General features: G+C 41.6%; 1 protein-coding gene across 1 annotated transcript in view; it reads right to left on the reverse strand.

Annotated features, from left to right (window-relative positions):
* Positions 1-21,182, reverse strand: part of cacna2d3 (calcium channel, voltage dependent, alpha2/delta subunit 3) — a gene marked incomplete at its 5' end in the record, with an annotated part of 38,960 nt that overhangs the window by 15,121 nt on the left and 2,657 nt on the right. Inside the window, 12 exons of the mRNA XM_083771650.1 lie at positions 450-467; positions 1,080-1,213; positions 3,071-3,149; positions 4,478-4,591; positions 7,982-8,071; positions 8,179-8,253; positions 8,548-8,698; positions 8,847-8,907; positions 9,624-9,755; positions 10,962-11,124; positions 16,693-16,752; positions 18,455-18,571. Of these exons, the coding sequence (XP_083627776.1) occupies positions 450-467; positions 1,080-1,213; positions 3,071-3,149; positions 4,478-4,591; positions 7,982-8,071; positions 8,179-8,253; positions 8,548-8,698; positions 8,847-8,907; positions 9,624-9,755; positions 10,962-11,124; positions 16,693-16,752; positions 18,455-18,571 (1,194 nt within the window). The remainder of the gene's footprint in view (positions 1-449; positions 468-1,079; positions 1,214-3,070; positions 3,150-4,477; positions 4,592-7,981; positions 8,072-8,178; positions 8,254-8,547; positions 8,699-8,846; positions 8,908-9,623; positions 9,756-10,961; positions 11,125-16,692; positions 16,753-18,454; positions 18,572-21,182) is intronic.

Raw genomic sequence — 21,182 nt, forward strand, 5'->3', positions numbered from 1 at the left:
GTGTGTGTGTGTGTGTGTGTGTGTGTGTGTGTGTGTGTGTGTGTGTGTGTGTGTGTGTGTGTGTGCATGCGGGTGTGTTTGTCCTGTACAGTTTCCATTCTGAAAATGGCCAGGAATAGGTGATTCCATTCAATGCTTCACATAAGAAAAGAAACACTTCCCACTATGATGTTTAAACCATTTTCAAAGCAAATAAAGCAGGCTCTTTCTTTAATAAAGAAAGCATTGTTTGATTAGGAAAAGTTGCACGAAGAATCAGTCTTGTTGTTGTTGTTTAAGACTATAGGTCCTAGCTGAGAAGCTATACCATGGACCCATGGTTGTGTAATAAATGCAACAGGAATACATTTAGAGATATTAGTGGAAATGAATGATCATTATAGGATAAATTCAGAACTCCTGAGAGTCAGTCACATATAATTTTATAAACCACAATTTTATACATTTACCTTATGGGCCTGAGAAAGCTGCAGAAGCAGAAAAGACAAAGATTCAGCTGTCCAGTATGGTTAAAATGTATGCTAAAATGTCACCTTCAGCACACTGCTGAATATACAGTAGATGCACACACACACACACGCACGCACACACAAACGCACACACATACTGTATTGCACCATACACAGTATAATATCACTGCATGTCTCAATATTTAATTTTCTAATGTTTTTTCCCCATACATTAATGCCATATTTTATACTTCATTGCATGACAGTGTTGAGAAAATAGCCGATACACTATAGCTCAGAATGCAATTTTGAACATTTTCACCTACAATGTCATGCCTAAAATAAGGACGCCAGGTTGAAAATGGATTTGTCTGTGGATTTTATAAATATTTAACAAAAGAAAAGTATTAACAAGAGCATGTCACTAAATAATAACTGCAATACGATAGCACAGTATAGGAATAGTGTATACAAGCGCACACATACATGATATGAGCAAATACTAGCATACACACACACACACACACACACACACACACACACACACACACACACACACACACACACACACACACACACACACACACAGCACAGTTTGTCGATGTACGCAGTGAAAACAAAAGTACTTACAGCACTATCCACATATGCTTCAGTCCAGACGGTGTCATGCTCATGATCGATAACTTTTGGACGGCTCATTACATGAAGATACCTCATTACGTTCTCCTGGACGTCGGCCAGTGTGGAGATCTGACTGAAATACCCTGGAATAATCACACGCACGCACACGCACACACACACACACACACACACACACACACACACACACACACACACACACACACACACACACACACTAACATTCGGCATAACCAATTTGCAATTACTTACATACAACTTTACAATTTAGGCATAGCAGGCGCTCTTAGTCCAGAGCGATTTACAGTAAGCAAGATAAACACATGGTAATGAATCGACTGCATAGAGACAGTGTAGTGCCTCAGTAATCTAGGGTCATATAGGTAAACCAAGAACCTATCATCATTCTTCAGACTAAACATTATAATATCAAAATAATAATATGTACATTGAAACTATTTAAACTATAGGTCAAGGATACCGGGTTAACAAATGAAACTGGCATCTGTCTAAATACAGTAACACCCATCCAACCATCCATCCACCTTCAACTGCTTATCCGGAGTCGGATCGCATGTCGGGAGCGACGGTGTTGTCAAACTAATGCCTGTCGGATTGTTAGTATGTCTAATAAACGTATGCACCACCGGCAAGTGCTAAGGCACAGTCTGAAGAGGTGAGTTTTCCGATTACTGCTGAAAATTGGGAGTGATTCTGCAGTTCTAACTGCAATAGGGAATTTGTTCCACTGTTTGGGAGCCAGAAGGGAGAAGAGTCTGGGGCGTGTGGAGCGTTGTCCCGGATGTTATAGGGAGGGTTCTGACCAGGGGTCATCACCATGTCCACCAGACATTACATTTTGTGGACAATAATATTACCAGAAACACAAAAGCTAGCCCTAATGTACCGTATAGTACAGTGGTCATGAGATCTTCAGGGTTCCTTGAAGGTGGACTGTCAACTCAGATTTTTTCACTGCTGAGTTGTTCGGATTAGGTCCTTGCAGACTGATTCGTTTTTCAGAAAAACGGCGGAAAAAACGCTGCACCCGGAATTCGCTCCGATATTTGGATCCGAAAACCCAGGAGTGTGCAGGGACCCTTATCCTAGTTAGGATAAGGGTATATGAACATATACCATATGTACATATACCATATATATATAGCACATATGAAACTGCAGAAACTGGTTTGATATCCAAAAAAATTCCCTCAGATTTGGCCAATAGACAGTACAGTAGGCTACTGTATATCAGGAATGGATGCACAACACACGCACACACACGCACGTGCGCACACGCACGCGCACACAGATACGCACACGCACACGCACACACACACACACACACACACACACACACACACACACACACACACACACACACACACACACACACACTGAAGCTCCCACCAGTAGGCTATAGGGACACTCCACTTGCATTTTCAATACACAGCTTGCTGTAAAGGACCAAGGAATGCTGCAGTAATAAGAATGATGTCCCTAACATTAGGCGTCATGCATTGAACCAACTGCGGGACTGTATAGATGTGCTTATCTAGTGGGGCTACAATGGCACAGGAGCCATTTGACTCTTTGTCAGCTCCCACTGTTTCTCACAATGCTTCACATTAGACAAGAACGGTTATTTCACAATGGGGGTCTGCATGAGGAAGGAGGTGTGGGGTCTGCCTCTCTCCGATCCCACTGTGATCTGTTTTCCTGACTGTGACTTTCCCTTCCAGAGGGCACTCGAGCAGAGCATGGACATGTGGGAGCCATCAGCAATGAGCAGCCATGGGGGAGACGCTGTGACAGGAAGAGGGATTAGAGAAGATTGACCCCTGACCCTCTCCAGTGGCACTTCACTGCCTTCAGGCAGACACACACACACACACACACACACACACACACACACACACACACACACAGGCTGTGTCCAACACAGAGTCATCAGCAGTACTGATTATCAGAAAGTCACAAACCTTTATTGGCACAAGCCATCCATTTGAGGTTATCTGCAAACGCAGACTCCCGCCCAATCAGGTATGGGAATATGCGCACCTGTGCAGAGGTGGGGTTAAAAGGAACGATACAGTATAATAAATAAACATGTCCATACACAACGATGTTCATCTTCCTGCCCTGATTTAATCTGTCCCTTGAGCAAGTGTTCACATGCTCCTGACAGCTCTTTTTGAAAGACCTTGCATTCATCTCAGTCTTCAATCTCCCCTTTCTTTTGATTATCACTCTCTTAACCACTTAAACCCCAGGTCTCTATACTAGAGACCCTTTTTTTTTAAATAGCTATCTATAAGTATAAGCTCACAACTTGTGATTGGCTATTTTCACTGAATGTGAATGTTCACCCCAGAATAGGGACAATACTAGGATTCAAGCTGCTAAAGGCTCTCTTTGTTATCAATTTGGCACTAAAACAATCTAATGTATTTTATGCATTTGAACTGAATTAAGGCCAATATCACATGTTCCTGTGTCCTTAGAGAGATTTTTGTATGACACTTTGCCAAACCGGCATGGCTCATTGGCTCCAGATGCTATGCTAAGCATAATGCATATAGAAAACACCAAATGGCTGCCATAGAGTAGCCCTCGGGGTGTGTGGGGGGATGGGGGTACATTGCCAAATTCTGCTCCATTGTGCCAACACACATATGCTCGATACGAGTGAACAAATGCCCCAGAGCCGTTGTTTTGCTGTGAATGGCCTTGCAGTCTTCATTTCAATTACTTCTGTATAAAGGTCTTACAATGACTTTTTGTTTTTCTTACTTAGCGCCCGGAAACATACATAAAAAAGAAACCCACACCCTCCACATAAAGCTAGCCTGAGGTGGTGCGTCTGTGATGCAAGTTGTGGCAAACAGGGGCCATGGCATACACAGTGCTCCAGAACGTATAGGGCCAAAGTCAAGTCAAATCAGGTCAGTCTGCTGAGGGACGTCAGAGGTCACTGAATGCAATGATTGCCTGATGGCAACTCAAAGATCACTGTGTTCAAGTTTGTTGTTCTTTTTGCACAGCCGGTGAAAAAAGGTCTGAATATAGCTGTCACGAAATAGTGAATGTGCTAGCTCCTCCTTAATAAGGTGTTTAAAGATTATTTATGGATTGTATTAAATACTTTATGTTACACTGTGGTGGGTCAACACATTGAAATACATAATATTGTAATACCAATTCCTCAAAATGTCAAGACCGGGAAAATCATCTGACACAAAGTATTAAAATGTAGAGCCATCCTCGCTGGAAGGAAAATGCATTACAAGCAGAAACTTTCAGGAAAATCATGTTCATAAAATCAGTACCAATAAGGAATGATAAATGGGGGTTAGTTCATGTTAATGTGTGAAAGAGTCCAGTGTCACCTTTCTGTCTGGCCAATTGAACTTTTCAAAAACCGCATCGTACATCTTTGTTGCCCCGTCAGTCACAAGCATGATGGCTTGGCTGCACACACTGCCACGTCCAGTTTGGTTAAACTGCAGAGAGTGGCACACTTTTAGGCTATTTTTATACTTTGTCGCACAAACATCAGTTAATTACAGTGACAATGTATACATTTGCCTGTAATGTACATTACGATTATCACACAAAACATCACATACAATTGCCGTATTAAGTTAACCAGGAAAGCATCTGTCATATTAGATTTTTGCATTGGCTATTAAAAAATAGCAGATACAGTATACAAGCTCACATCGTGTCACCTCGTGCTGCACTGTGAGTTTGTACAGGTGCTATTTAATTCTTGTGTGAGAACTGCTGATGTAAAAGGCATAGAAGGCCTCAGGTCTTAGTGGGTAAGTGTTTAATCCATTATCGTCAAAATGAGAACACTTCCTTATAACTACGTCATTCAAGTACTGTACAACTCCTAACTTTGCCAGGGTGTCTCTTTCTCTATATCAGCAGAGCCTACAGTATATCTCAACATCTGTGCTGCTACCTCGGACCATACACTCTTGTTTCGATTGCATCTGATGATGTCTGATATGGCAGAGCTGTGGTGTCACTATTGTCTTTGTAAATAAACTTGCGAGGTGCGGAACACACTAATCTGATGCCAGGAGATGCATTGCGGTAATTAACTGGCTTATTGACCTGTGACAGAGTGAATGTAGAGAAATACAACAGCATGAAGCACCATAATCACCGGATAAAAGCTGCTGAGTAGCTTACTGCCTACGCACACACACACGCACGATACATTACAAATACTGGGTCAAAAATGTATCATGAAACTGAAACAAATACACAATATAGCTGCAGCAATAATACGGGGTCAAGCCATAAAAGCCCCTCTCTTCAATAGCTGGAGATGACGTCATTTATTTTTGTTACGCTGATTGGCTGAAGGGGTTGTCTGTCAACGTGGTACTCCCGTAGCCAACCATGCATTAGCAGGGTCCAGTCTCCACACAAATCAATGGAAATGCGATTTCAAGGGGGAGTGGTTAACCAGGCTACGGAAATCTTTGACGTCGCTTTTTTGACGTAAAAAGGTGGATAGAGCAGATCATATAATTCATTCATTGGGATCTAAATGTCAGAAGTAATTTGATGAATGACTGTGAGCTTCAGTTCTTGAGCGTTTCTCACGACCCTCTACCATATTGCTGAATTTTGTGGAAAATAATTCATAGCGGAATCTGTACAAAAACAATAAGGGTTTTCGCCCCTTCGGGCTTGATCGCTGAATACCTAAGAAATGCATTTGAGATACAAATACATTTTGGAAAATATATTTGATAAAAACGGATGCAATGATTATTGATTAGTGAATTCATAGATTGATTGCCAATTATTACATTAATTGCCTAGGTCATTTCTATGAATAATTTGATCATACAAGTTGTCCACGTGTTTTGAGTAGGCAGCCAAAATGTGAGAGTGCAAGCCGATGCTGACACCAGGATACTGATGCCATCCCAGGATACTGACCAAGGTACTGCCACCATGATACTACCCCATGATACTGACCACGGTGCTTACAAGGCTACTGACACCAGGATACTGATGCCAGGATACTGACCAGGACACTAACACCAGGATACTGACCAGAGTATTGTTTTCATAGGCGACCATTTCCAAACACAAACATTTTGACCGCACACAAGTGGTTTTGCCTACTACTAACCTCTCTAACTCTAACCTAAACATAACCGCAAGCATGGGAGCAACGCATCCCTCACCAACCTTATTCCAGTCGTTTTAATGCATCCCTCACGAACCTTAATCCAGTTTTTTTAATGCATCCCTCACAAACCTTAATCCAGTTTTTTAATGCATCCCACACCAACCTTAATCCAGTCTTTTTAATGCATCCCTCACCAACCTTAATCTGGTTGTTTTAACGCAGCCCTCACCAATCTTAATCCAAAAACTATTATATTGTCCAGCGAATAAAAAAAGTCTGCGGTTGTTGAAAGAATAGTGGTGGCAGCGGGATGTGAACTTGTGAAGCTTTGATTGCAAGTTGGCATAGTAGTCCACTAGTCTAGCAAGGCAGCTGGCAGAATGGGGTTTTGTGCTTGTATTAAAAGGTGAAGCTCCGCCCGCGTGGGTGGTGCTTTAGTAGTAGCCGGCGGGGTAAAACGAGCACACCATAGGATACTGACACCAGGATACTGACCAGGATACACTCCATGATCCAGGATCACACACACACACACACACACACGCACACACACCTCACACACGCACACACACACACACACACACACACACACACACACACACACACACACACACACACACACACACACACACACACACACACACACACACACACACACACACACACACACACACACACACACACACACACACACACTCTACATGCACATATCACATTTTATTTCATCACATCATGAGGTGTGCACTTCACAAGAGAATGTGGCCATCTCCTTTTGTAATAGGCAGTAGTCTGAATTTATTCCGTGGCCACCAGTGTAAACAATGAATTTTAAGAGCAAGCTATTGGCTACCTGATTACCATATTCATTGCAGGGCTTTAATTAATCTGACAAATGCAGATGTAAAATCTGTTCTCCCTCAGCCATTGTGGTGCAGCCGAAGCTTGCCTGAAAACAGTGAGATAAAAGGAGCGCAGAGTGGCTCCTGGTCTTATCTGCTTTGTGTTCCAATCAGCCCTGTTATTAATCATCGACATTAATTAGAACCATTAATCACACTTCAGAATAGAGGTGTCTGTGTTCGGAGGGCAGAACAGGGACAGCGCTGGAGCGTTTCAACGGGAGACACCTCTCTCCAGCTCGCAAGTGTACGTGTACTGGAGCAGTTTTTATGATTTGGTTAGAACATACTGTACAAACTATTCGTACTGTACTTGAACAAATGACAGCAGTCCAAACTTAAATGTAAATGAGAGTCTAGTAATATTCAATTTTATCGACAGCTAAGGAATGAATGAATGTTTACTGTACAACAGACAATTTATTCACCTAAAAATGCTGTGGTGGATTATTTCATCAGCATTTAAGCTATTATGTTATAGTTATTTTACCATTTAAGACCTGAGGCCAATTCTACAAATGGCTTCTAAATCAGTATAGTTCTCTCTCAAAAAAGAAAAATAGAAAGAAAATAGCAGATGTACAAGCTTGCAGCACATCACTTCATGCCGCATTGAGAGCTGCTATTTTTAAATAGCCAATACAAAAATCTAAAATAATGAAAGATGCTTTCCCGTTTATAATGGCTTAAGTGTTTTTTGGTCTATGACACAAAATGCATTTTGTTTAATCCTAAATCCAAGAACTAAAGTGCACATTAACAGATGTTATTATAACATTACATCCACCTTAATTACACAGATACATAACAGGTTAACATGCAGATGAACTTACATCGTTGAGGATAGTGAATGCTTCAGTCAGAGCTTCACCCAGCAGCCCAATCCCCTTGGCAAACAACTTATCCAGATGCTCCCGGAAATGCTGACAGATGACAAGGTTAGAGGTGACGAGAGGATTTAAACTGTAATAACAGCAAATTAAATCTGAACTACGTATGTTCAATTACTGTCAGTCTGAATAGTACTCACGAGTTTATTAGCTCTGTCAGCGCGGACCAGTGTGCCATTCAAGCACGGCTCCACGTAGTGTATCTCCTGATTATACTTTGAGCACAGAGGACATATGTAGACATTAGAGAGTGAAATTTACGTTGTACTAGCCCAACACATTCAAATCCTCAGTGTTCATTTAATACTGCAGACTGTTTGGATCATTTAGTGATCTTTAGTAGAATCCTTTCATCAGATAAGCAAGTGATGAGTCAGATATTACGCACAGACAAAGACACACATAGAATGCAATGCATGCAGTCACACAAACACACACACACACACTCAAAAATGAATACATGTATTGAACCCAAAATGCAAACAACAACGTTTTGCGGTGTGATTTACTGCAATGATGTTGAAGAAGTCATCATCCCCGAGTGTGTCCAATATGGAGGCGACCGTTTGTCTGGCGATGGTCAGCCTCAGTCCCTTCATGCTTCCACTAACATCTACCAAGATTATAACATCCTTAGGAGATGTGGCTGCCTGAATGTACCTGCAATATGGAGTGAAACGAATGAGTATGGTAGTGGAGGACAGAATAGACTAGAACAAAAGTAATTATGTTTACTACTTTACTGATAATATAATATGCAACCTCACAATGAACGCCTATAATTGAAACCGAAAATGTAAAGGCATACCACTTCCTGTTTCTGCAGTCAAAACCAATAACACCATGCTCATCTGGATGCCACTTCACCCCTGGCGGATAAAAGAAAATCAGACAGTGACATGTGTCATAGTTAAATAAAATAATTCAAGATGGGCAAACTGCTGCTTTGGAAGGACAATAATATAGAATACTATCTGAAAAGTAACAAGAGAATACTGCTGTCAGTTCAAAGAGTTATCTCTAGTGCTACACAGTGACAGCTGATAAATGATTTCATAGATTGCTGCAATATAACTTCCTATATTTAGATGTAAAGCAGTATAGGTACATCACAGGGTAGTATTATCTCCTGCTGTGTATCAGATCTTAATGCCTTTGCTCTGTGCACTACAGCGGGGCCTCCTGCACCCTGCTATCATTGTAATGTGGCTTTTGTAGGGTCCAATACATCTGGTCTGCATTCCAATAGGCTATGGCTGTTGTAGAGTAGACCCACATTGGAAAGTTCTGATTAATTCTCTACTGTATGTATGCATCCTCTCTGATGGTCTGTAAAATTACAACATTAGCCAAATCACCCTTTTAGTGATCCTATTTCTCAATGCCCCCTCCACACTGATGGCTCCCTTGAGACATCAACAGAAAGATATGAGAGAGAGAGAGAGAGAGAGAGAGAGAGAGAGAGAGAGAGAGAGAGAGAGAGAGAGAGAGAGAGAGAGAGAGAGAGAGAGAGAGATAGATGGATAGGGAGAGAGATGGATAGGGAGACATGCAGAGAGACAGAGGGACAATTGGAAAAACTCACCAGGGTACTGTCTGAAGAAGCCCTTGGCACTCCCGAAATACTGCCAAATAAGTGATGGGTCTCTTTCGAAATTATCCACAAACACTTTATTTAGGGCTTCAGACCAATACACCCCGTTCACTATATCAGGATCTTGGGACAGAACGTTGGTGCGAAGGATCCAGTGAAGAGACAACAGAGAGGTACAGGAAGAAGAGAAAAACATTTACCATTTACAGTATTTGCACCGTTGACCTTTGTCCCTTGAACCTCCCTCAAGGAGGAACAATGGCCATGACTAAATAATTCCCTTCCCCTCCTGCTATTGGAAGGAGGCCCTCCTTTTGAGCTGAGAACAAGAGAGGAAAGGAGCACTATCTGAGAACCCATTACAGCCTAACAAAATGACTGGAGCGATGTAACACACTCCACACCGTAAAACGGAGCCACTGAACACCTCCTGCTTCATCATTTCCTTCACTACTCCTTCCAATGTCTTTGAAAACTGAAAACAGTAGGCTGCTCTCTCTCTCTCTCTGTCTGTCTCACAAGCACCCTTATTGATCCCACTGTTACGCCTTCCCAGCTGTAGAGCGTGCACCTGGCTGGCTGTTAAGCCCGATTTATAATTTGGCTGTGCAGCATTTGCAAATAATCAGTATGATCAAATATAAATGTGCCATTACCCTACCTTTTCCAGTGGTGGTAAAATAGTAAAATATCAATTCTGCAAATCAACACTCCACACCATATATGGCCGTCAGTCCATCACGGTGACACGCTCCATATATGGCCTTCTCCATATGAAGATCAAGACACTGACCTCATGAAACCCTGGATAGCCATACATGGAGAAGACTGTTTCATCACCTAGATCTGCATATATGGAGCCGGCCAGCAACTCTACATCGGACCTCAAACCTCAAACCCTTAGATCTCCATATATGGAGCTGACCTGTTCTGACATTCCATATGTTGTTCCCACCCCACCCCACACACTCCATATATGGCCAGTACAGAATTCATTCCATTATGTTGATCTGACCCCCCATGCCAAAGTGCCAGCGCTCGCCCAGCAGTCTGCGGTCACCCAGGCGGATGCGTGCACACGACCTCTGCCTTGGTTTCGCATAATGGGCATTGTAGGATTTCAGCAATCCAGTCAAACCCTAGTCAAACACACAGACTTCATTATTTTTCTGGCCATATAGGGTGAAAATTGTGCTACTGTTATCTACTACAAATACTACTAACATTGAGTCACTGCAGTTCCTTCCAGAAGTCCTACTCGCCCTTTAGGGGGACTCGCCAAGTTACTTTCCTCCACTACATGGTCAGTGCAGTGCAAGTTGTTCTTACCTTTGTTGTACATATTGGTGGGCACCTGCACCACGCTCAAGCTGAGGTTGACGGGCAGATTGTTGAAATGGTCATTGGGCTCCAGAACGAACTCTCCTCCCAGCTCCACATTGTTGCCCTCCTCGTCCACTTCATTGATCAGCACTGCGTTGAAATACTCATACTGAGGAAAAAAATAACACGTTCAGCAAAAGTATATGCTGTGAATATGGAAACGTGGCAAAAATAGCAGCATCTATACAAGCTACAATTCGTTGCAATGTGACGTGTCGTGAACTTACTACTCTACATTTGGGTTTTTCGGCAAAGAGATTTTGGTAGAGGGAAAAAAGAGCGTCCCAAGTACAGAGCTGACCTCAGTCAACGAAGTTTCAGTGTAAATATAGAGGGTTTAAGACATTCACACAGTTCCTTGTAGGCCTATAGAGCACCGAAGTCTTGACGTCACTGTCAGTAGAGGGCGTCATTCCACAGGTTTGTGTACTTTTTATTTGCATTGTAATCTCCATAGGGGGATTTTAGATCGCCTCATATAAGAACTGTGTTTGAAAAATAAACAGATCACCCCAGCCTTTTCACTCATATGGATATGAAGCATCAACTGAAGGTGGAAATGTACAAATATACCCAAAGAGTAACAAAATAAGCGTTAGAAACGAGTCAAACAACCCAGAGACTACATTTCCGGGTAGGCGGGTGGCTGCATCTGCCCGGTCGCACAATAGAAACTGAATGTTATTACGTGTATTTTTATTTTATTGATATTTAATGTTTCGTGGTCAGTACGAGTCGAGTCACCACCAGCTGAGCTTACGTCAACGAGGAATCTAAGGAACGCAATGTGTTGACAGCTTGGCGTGACGTATATTAGCAGCGACATTGCCTTCATATGTAGTTTCAAGGCTTTTGCGGCCACATTAATTCCATTTTCTCCAGAAACTGGCTGTATCAAATATGAATGGACATCATTAACGACGCACAGCCACTCCCCTGACAGAAAGGCCGGGGTGGTCGGTTTATTTTTCAAACAGTTCTTATATGAAGCGACCTAAAATCGCCCTATGGGGATTACAATGCAGATAAAAAAATACATGAACCTGTGTATTGGCGCCCTCTACTGAAAGTGACGTCAGACTTCGGTGCTCTAGTGTATAGAAATAACAATTTTAGCCTATTATTAAAATCTCACTTGTGTTAAGTGAGGGGCGCTCTTATGATGGCTCTTATGATGATGTATAATGACATCATCATTCCGGCCAATATTTTTGGCTCCTCACTTTTCTGTCCTCACTTTTTGAGGGGCGCTAGCCCCTATAGCTTAACAACACAAACATTGTGTTAACAAAAACATTGAATGCCATTGACAATGAATAACCAGCCTTGAGTGTTTGTGTAAACACAAACATTGTGTAAACATTGAAGACAAAAGTGAGGATGTAAATTGTGATTGGCCAGAATGAGATGATGTATGATGATGTATGAAGAGTGCCCCTCACTTTACACAGGTGTGATTTCTGAGGTGCGCGGTTTAATGTTTGTTTTGTAAACGCATTGACAATGAAGGGAAAATGTATATCTCTTGTCTCTTTATTGTTAATGGCGTTTAATGTTTGTGTTTGCACCGTTTGTTTTATATCACCATTACATCACCTAATCAACATGAGTTAGACTTTAATATATTAGCGCCACTCACTTCACACGGGTGTGATTTTTATCCTCACATTCCATGCTTAGCCAATCAAATCATCACTATGGGGTAGACACAAACACACAAAACTCGGCATAGGAGGGGCTAGCGCCCCTAAAAAACATACTGTCAGAGAAAATTCCTATTTCTCACTGCTCCTACAATTCCCATGATGCATTTTGTGGGTAAGCTCCGGCTTGGAACACCAATTCAGTTTGGTGCCACCATTACACCAACATGATTAATATTTGTTTAAGTCAAGATACGGTAGTTATTTTGCCATAAACACACTGAAGCAAGGTCAATGTCACAGCCACAGAGGGAAGAAACAAAAATCAGGAAATATAGACTTGTAGTTTTCAAAATGACATCCCAGAGGTAAACTTTACAGCACAACTTTGTCAGCGTTTCAGAGACACACACCTTTACTCAGTGTTACGTTTGTGAATGAAGCATTAGCCCTAACACAAATAGACAATATATTGAGCGTTCAAGTTGAAAGTCGCAATGGTCTCCCTTTAAAGATGGAGTGCCATTATTTTTTTCAGGCATGATCATCAGGTATTATTAAGGAGCAAGAGTTTTTTCACCTGAACTGAAGCCGCACCCAGTGTTGTAGTATGATAAAGGGGGAGGGGTTAGGGGAGGGGATAATATAGAGTGATGTCACTTTATCACTGTTTTTTTTTTCTTTAATTTCCACGTTTGACTGTCAAGGTTTCAGCCTCCAGGAAAGGAGGGGTCTAATGAAGTATACTGTCACCTTTAAGTATTGGGCAATCTGGGCACAGTTAGCTCCATGACTGTGGGACGGATCTTCCCATGATTATTTTTTACAGTGAAATCCAAGTGTTTGACTGGCCTGTCCTTCACTGACTGCTCCTGCAAACCCTGTTAGAGAAGAAACGCTCTCATCCTGTCTAAGTAGCCTGCCTGCAGCCTCGGCTCCTGGATGTGTGAGGCTGCACTGGCAGAGAAAGAGAGAGAGAGAGAGAGGGAGGGAGAGAGAGAGAGAGAGAGAGAGAGAGAGAGAGAGGGTTGGGTGATGGACTCTATACCATACTTGGGGGAGGCATCACCATCCAGCAGCATCTGACAGCTCATACCACGCCTGAGCGCATCTTTGACGAGCTGAGGCGGGGTGGTGGGGTTGGTGGGAGAGAGAGCCGCTAAGAGAAAGGGGCGGGGGAAGTCAAATGTGCACTCTCAGCAGAACTTATAGCGCTGTAGAGAGGCACGTTAACCGCTGGGGTTATTACTGTAGTGCAGGTAGGGGACACTGCAGCTCCCTCTGAGACGCCCCACTGACTCTTACACCACTGCAGTTAGCTGCATGGTGCCTACTGCAGCCATTTGTACCCTTGGCCCAGGATACCAGACCTGCTGCATGCCTTACCTGAACATGTGGTGGTGTGGTGTCTCTCTCTCGTCTTTAGCTACAAAGGTTTAACAGGGTCAGATTGGTCATTGTTGTGGGTAGAAGGTGGCTGTTACATCTTAACACCCTATAATAGAGTGCATTGTCCATGCAAGTAAAACGCCACCTTGTCGCATTCCACTGATATAATGCACAGCCATGTTTAAGGGTTGTGCACAATGGTGTTTAATATTGTTCATAATTGAGCAAAAACACAAACTTTCCTTTTCAAAGAATCTTGACATTCAGATTATAGCCTAGCTCTTATTTTGTTATAAATAGGGATGAAGTAGGTGGTCAAGCCACTGAAAAGCTGCATGAGGTTGACATTTAAATACCATCAGGATTGTGATCATCTTAAAAAATACATCTTAAAAAGTTTGAATGGCTGAATACTTGGAAAAGCTAAAATTGACTTGATTATTTACCATTTAATGTGGAATTAAAAATGTAGCCTATTTTTTTTTTACAGAATAAAAAATAGATCTTTAAAAGAAACGAATTAATACAAAAAAAGAAAGAAAGCATAGCCTGTTCTAAACGTTGTTTCAGGCTATATAGGCCTATATATACATCATCTTTTATTTTTTATTTTTTTAAATCAAGATTGGTCTCAAATGTTATTTCCATCCTCTTGTTGGTGGTGGTCAAAGTTTGGTTAATTAAAAAAACAAAAACACAACAGTAGGCCTATAGCCTGCAGTGCAAGTTGCATGAAATAAAGTTTTCAAACGAGGGAGAGTCCCGCCGTTGCTGCCACTTTTGTATCGGAACGGATCTGCGTGCCCTTGGACTATAGGCTACCTGTGTCAATGTAAAGCACTCCGCAACACAACGCACGACAGCTGAGATAAGACAAGCCATTGCTTATCTCATTGTGTCCGGTGAAATGGCGCGTGAAAAATGTGTGGTGTCAGACGACGGTGAGTTTTGATTAAATTATGCTGTAAGTATTAACATCACGTCATTGTTCCATCCTTATAGCGATTAATGAAGATGCTACTATTTGGCCAGTATAGGCTATATGATACGCCTAGACAAGTTAACTTTTAGTGAAGGACACATTATAGCATATTGTAAAGGGTTTATTTTTTCATCTTTCTGACAGATTCATGGTTGGATCTAAAAAGAGACAAGTTCAGCCAACACCAGCAGCCTATACCAAAAACTTCAAAACGTCTGAAATTTATATTCCGGTGGTCAAGCTATTGGTTGCATGGATGATGGTCATTAATAAAATCACGAGAAACGGGCATATAGTCTCTTTGTGACTCATCTCACGCTAAAATCCTTTTAATAAGGGAATCCCACTTTATATATATATATAATAATTAAATAGGGCTATCCATGGGTAAAAGAGAATAACATATTTTAAACTCGTTGTAGGTAGAATGGAAATAACTTCCATGTATATTAATGGAATTTAAAACATATTAAGTAAATAGAAAATAGCTTGAAAGACGGTAAATTAGCTCATCGAAATGTTTTCTGAAAGAGGAAACGGTATTACAACCAACTTGCTCTGTAGGCTATATTTACAGGCTTATACCATCTACATTTATGACCATCAGAGAAACTGAGAGGCAATGAGGTGATTGAAATGTATTCATATGATGTAAATGCTTCTATTAACTGGAAAGCGCTGCCATTATTTTAGTATTTTGTTGCTTGACTAGGTTTCCAATCTACACAGTCAGGAAAGTGAAACAATGCACCGTGGTGCACAAGAGTTTCATTTATCTTTGTCTACTGAGAAAAAAAAGGAACGAAAGAAAGAGATGGAGAAAGAGAGAGAGAAATGTGACAGAGGGGGAGAGACTATAGCCTATTCTCCATAATGACAGAATTACTGCATTCCCTCCGCAGAGGAAGCTCACTGCGCCAAAAAAGTCAGCAGCAGCTAAATCCTTTCAAGAGCTACAGAAATCTGGACACCAGAAGAACCTGCATGGTGTATAAAATTCAGTATAGCCTATAAATCCAGCATTAGATTATAGGCTATAAAGAAAATACATATGTGGGAACACTTTTTCCCTTTAAAGCTAAAATCCTCACTGTTCCAGACATGTATAGCAAGCGGCTACTGTGTAGGCTAATTGTTTATTACACGCACCTGGTGGTTCTGCATGGCCATGGTGACCAAGTTTAATTACATCTGATCTGACCACGGTGCAGTTTATTGCAGTGCCACCCTTAATGTTTGGACAGAAAGCTATATACAGACATATACTGTAACATCCTCAGTGTTTATTTTGTAAGCTATAAGGCCTATACTTTCACTTAATGCACAGGCTGCCTTTGAGTTGGCTTACACACAATGTGGTGAGTTATGACAGCCTTCATCCTATGGCTTCTCTCATTAAAGGCGCATTATCTATCAAAGCGATAAAGGGACATTAAATTGGACACAAAGGGAAGAGCCTCCACTCTTCTCTCACCTTGCCGCTTCTTGCCAACTCCATTTAAAACGCGCCACCTTTTCTGACCTCACGCGGTTTTCCCTCCATTCTCTCTGGTTTATTCTCTTCCCTTAAGTCTTGTATTTATATATTTATAGCTAAGCTACATATATAATATACATATATTTTTTAAATAGACCTATTTCCGAATCCCGATAGAAGCCTCACCTGCAGGTCTGGGTTTTCCTCATGCTGGTGATGAGCCTCTTCCGCTGCTTCCACCAGCCTCTGATGGAAGGACGGAAATTCACAAACTTTAAAATACATGCATGGGGTCCCTTTGGTTTCATCTGTGCTCAGAGTTGCAACAATATAGGTAGCCTACATTATGTTAACAAAAACGATGTGTTTATATCATTTTAACCACCTCATCATGGCTTTCCCGAGATGTATGGTTCTATACAGTAAAATATGCTGTGTTCATTTACTGTAGTTAAATGAACACTGTATTAGGCCTATATTTAGGACGTTGTGGTCCTGCATGCCTCTCCAAATAGCCAAATTGTTTTTACGGTCCAACAAATGTCATCAGTGGAAAAGGAATTTGAAAACATTGGTTGGTTAAAGCTTTAGATTCGTTTTTAGTTTTTTCCAGGCGAGTAGCCTATAAGCCAAAAGGCCAACTGCATGAAAAAGCTGTCTCCAACAGAAAAGTTTGAATATAAGCATATGTTCTTTCCTCAGACTCTGAGGCTCAGATATTATAGTAAATGTCAAAGTAGGCTATTGTAGCGTATGTCTGAAATGATTGATAGGCAATTGAGGTAAGCAACGTTATAGGTGCAGACTAAATGCCATGCAGCAAGGCAGCATTGCCCGAGATTTTCACCCTTGAAATGTGCTTGCTGTGTCGTTTTGGGGGAATTGCCGCCTAAACATTACAGTCACCCTTGCCTGTGGAACCGACCCAGTAATTAATACCTGTCAAATACGTCAAAATAACTGCAATGTAAACAGAATTGAGGTTTCACTGCCAACACGGTTAGTGGCGACAAAACTCATTTTACCCTGTCGAGTTTCATTGTTGAGTCGTCAGCACTGCATGACCAAACGTGAAATTGCAAGATGAAAATATAATTATTCTTTCCGAATTAGGCTAAAATATCCCTGCGGCCATGGTATATGCCTATGTTATTTGTCTTTTGAATATCTATACATATTTACATACACATCACAATTGTTATAGACAGACCTTGGCTATCCGGTCCCAACTAACAAGCGTGCATGCACATTATTTTTTCATAAACGTTTTATTCAATTTTGAACAAAGCGATGACGTTGCCAATTAGTGCTTTCATGTTGGAAAATCCGTCTGTCAAGATGCATAATAATTAGCATTAGCATCACCTGATTTTTTTCACAGACCACCATGAAGCGTGCCTCAACAACATTGACGCATATGCATCATGCTGCATGCATGGCATGTGTTATTAAATCTGCTGTGTAGGATATTAAAGGTTTCGTGTCTAGGCTATAGCATTGGAGATATCATGATTTGTAGTGCACAACCTATATGGAAAATGAGGCAGCCATGAGATAACCGTTATCATCACCCAACACTCACTGGGAGGTATAGGCCTATACGTATCTCTTCTCTATAAGGTCTCACGGGGAGAATGCCGGTGCTGAACAGGGATTTGGGGACATATGAACGGCATATATCGGCTCCAGTCCATCCCAGAGTTGATTGATACAGGCAGCATATATTGCAACTATATCCATTCTACATAGTATTTAAGATAACATAACAAATTAACAATATACATCTCATTTAAAATAAGTTTCTAAAAAGTCCCAGGAAGAGAATTAATAATAAAATCAATCGTTGATCTTATCATATATTATATTGCCGTCATGAAATCGTCACCAACGGCAATATACTGTATATAAATATATAATTGAATTAAAATGCACTGTTTTTTCCACCTACCCTTGTGGCATCTTGTTTCCTGAGGAACATTTCCTCCATTTTTACTGCCAGGGTTTTGACCACTTTCATGCCATCTATTTCTTCCACTCTGACAGACTTTTCAAATTCCTTATATTTCTGAAAAGCACAAAACATATTGCTTCTGGTCTTTGGGACAGCTTATGACAAATGGTAAAAAATACAGGATGTTTGTAGGATACAATGGATCATTTGAGAGATAATATAAAATAATAAAATAAACAACACCTATCAAATTGAATTGAGAGTTGAGAGGGAGAGAGAGAGAGAGAGAGTGTGTGTGTGTGTGTGTGTGTGTGTGTGTGTGTGTGTGTGTGTGTGTGTGTGTGTGTGTGTGTGTGTGTGTGTGTGTGTGTGTGTGTGTGTGTGTGTGTGTGTGTGTGTGTGTGTGTGTGTGTGTGTGTGTGTGTGTGTGTTCTGTGTGGAGTGGACATTATGCGCTTATGGTGTACTAATTATCATCTTGTATTTACACCATTTCGTACCCTATAAAGACCTATATGAGGGAAATCATTAAATAAAGCTTCTTGAAGTTGAAACCTTAAGTGGATACGAACTATCTGACGAGCTGTCGCCAACCAGTCCCAGATGACTGGCTGATAAAATGTATCCCGCAACAGACAGTGAATGATTGATGGGCTTTTCTTGTCTGACAAGATACATCTCTCCGTCTCTGATTGGCTGAAGGGGCTAGGCTGGGTGGGCAAGGGGCGGGTCTGAGTCTGAAGGCTATGCACGGTTGGAGGGTAATTGAAATGGAGTCAGAGCACAAGAGAAAGATAATAACGTGTCAAGCTCGGGCGATTCTGGATAATGAACTACACCTCACATAATGCTGATTCTGCTAGACTCACAGGACATGCACTGATACAGAACAAAGCCCAGTAGAACAGGCAAGGTATCATTACATAACATCACAACTCCCTCCTGCACAAAGACAAAATAAAAAACAAACCCCTGTTAGGCATGCTCTATTCACCTGCATCACACATTAGATACAAACACACACGTTAAAGTACTCATTCAACACGCATATAGCCTATACGCCTATACGGTATAATGCACAAAGTATATCATTTAGGCTAGCTCTGGTCCAGAGCTACATTTAGGCTACTTTGTAGCATGTGCATGTGTGTGTGCACACACACATGCGCACAAACACGCACGCACGCACACACACACACACACACACACACACACACACACACACACACACACACACACACACACACACACACACACACACACACACTCTCTCTCTCTCTCTCTCTCTCTCTCTCTCTCTCTCTCTCTCTCTCTCTCACACACACACACACACACACACACACACACACACTGTAGCCTACACGAGGCGACAAATTACCTAGTGAAAGGAAGAGTGTGGGCTCGCAGTGGAGCAGAACAGTTCATTTCACGCCTGTCCTCCTCGCCTCAGCAACCCAAGCCCCTCCCCCCCCCGCCCCCTGCTCACGCTCCTCCAGTCATCAAAGGGAGGTTAACCCCCATTCATCAAAATCCCTGATCATGATTATTGATTTGGAGGACTAACTAATGCAGAGGTGAGTGGGGACACATGGAGACCGATGAATCACACAGACACGAGAGTTCTCCTCCTGCTGTCCCCGGTAGAACTCTGAATGGAATCAGGTAATTCACCATAAAAGCATCTAATGATCACCCTTAATGTACAGTCCCTAATGAGCCGTCAGTTCCCTCCCACCTCACTGCATTGTGCTGAGTCTGCTGACTGGCTGAGAGCTGCTCTCACCAGACATGCCTCTATGAACAGGAACATGAGGAGAGTGCTGCTTAGCTACGCAAAAAAAACCAACAAAAAACACATCTGCTGGGCATTTTGTAGGCTATGGTGTGCCAATGATTGTTTTTGTCCAAAGGCAAGTGCATATTCAATGACGAGGAGATATATATATATATATATATCTCTCCTCGACAAAAACAATCATTGGCACACCATATATATATATATATGTGCATAGCCGGCCTATACTACTTGGTCTCACTCCTCGAACCCACCTCACCCCTGCCCATTTTGACAGACTGGAATATGGCTTAGAGTTGACGACAGAGTACAGCATCTTGCAATGGGTCTGGTCCACAAGATTCAATACAGCACCAAGATACCATGTACCTGAAATACTTCCTTAATGTCAACGAAGTCCACACCCATAACACCAGAGGGAGCTCAACAAACTATGTGCAACCCACATTCGGCACAAACAAAGGACATACATTATTTTCGCTCCCATGCCACCAAAAGGCATTCAGTCATTAAGACATGCGAATCCCTGACTCCTTCAAAACGGCTCTCAAAGGGCACCTATATCGGCTGCAATTTTTGTCAGACAATGAAGGGAAAATTTACGTCATAATGTATGTATACCTTATTACGTCATATTGTCTATTTATTGTTAATGGCGTTTAATGTTTGTGTTGGCACCGTTTGTTATACATCACCTAATCAACATGAGTTAGATTTTAATATATTAGCGCCCCTCACTTCACACGGGTGTGATTTTAGCTATATAGAAGAGTATATTTGTACGTCTCTAATTGTTATGATGAATTGAACATGGTGGGCCCTATTGTAAACAAGTGTAATACTTTATGGTGTCGTCCACATGCAGTTAACAGTTTTGTATTGCGTTGTGCTTGAAATTTACTGTAATTCTCCAATCTGTTAATAAATTCA

The sequence above is a fragment of the Protomyctophum parallelum genome (assembly GCF_964188405.1).
Source record: "Protomyctophum parallelum genome assembly, chromosome: 8".
Taxonomy (NCBI): domain Eukaryota; kingdom Metazoa; phylum Chordata; class Actinopteri; order Myctophiformes; family Myctophidae; genus Protomyctophum; species Protomyctophum parallelum.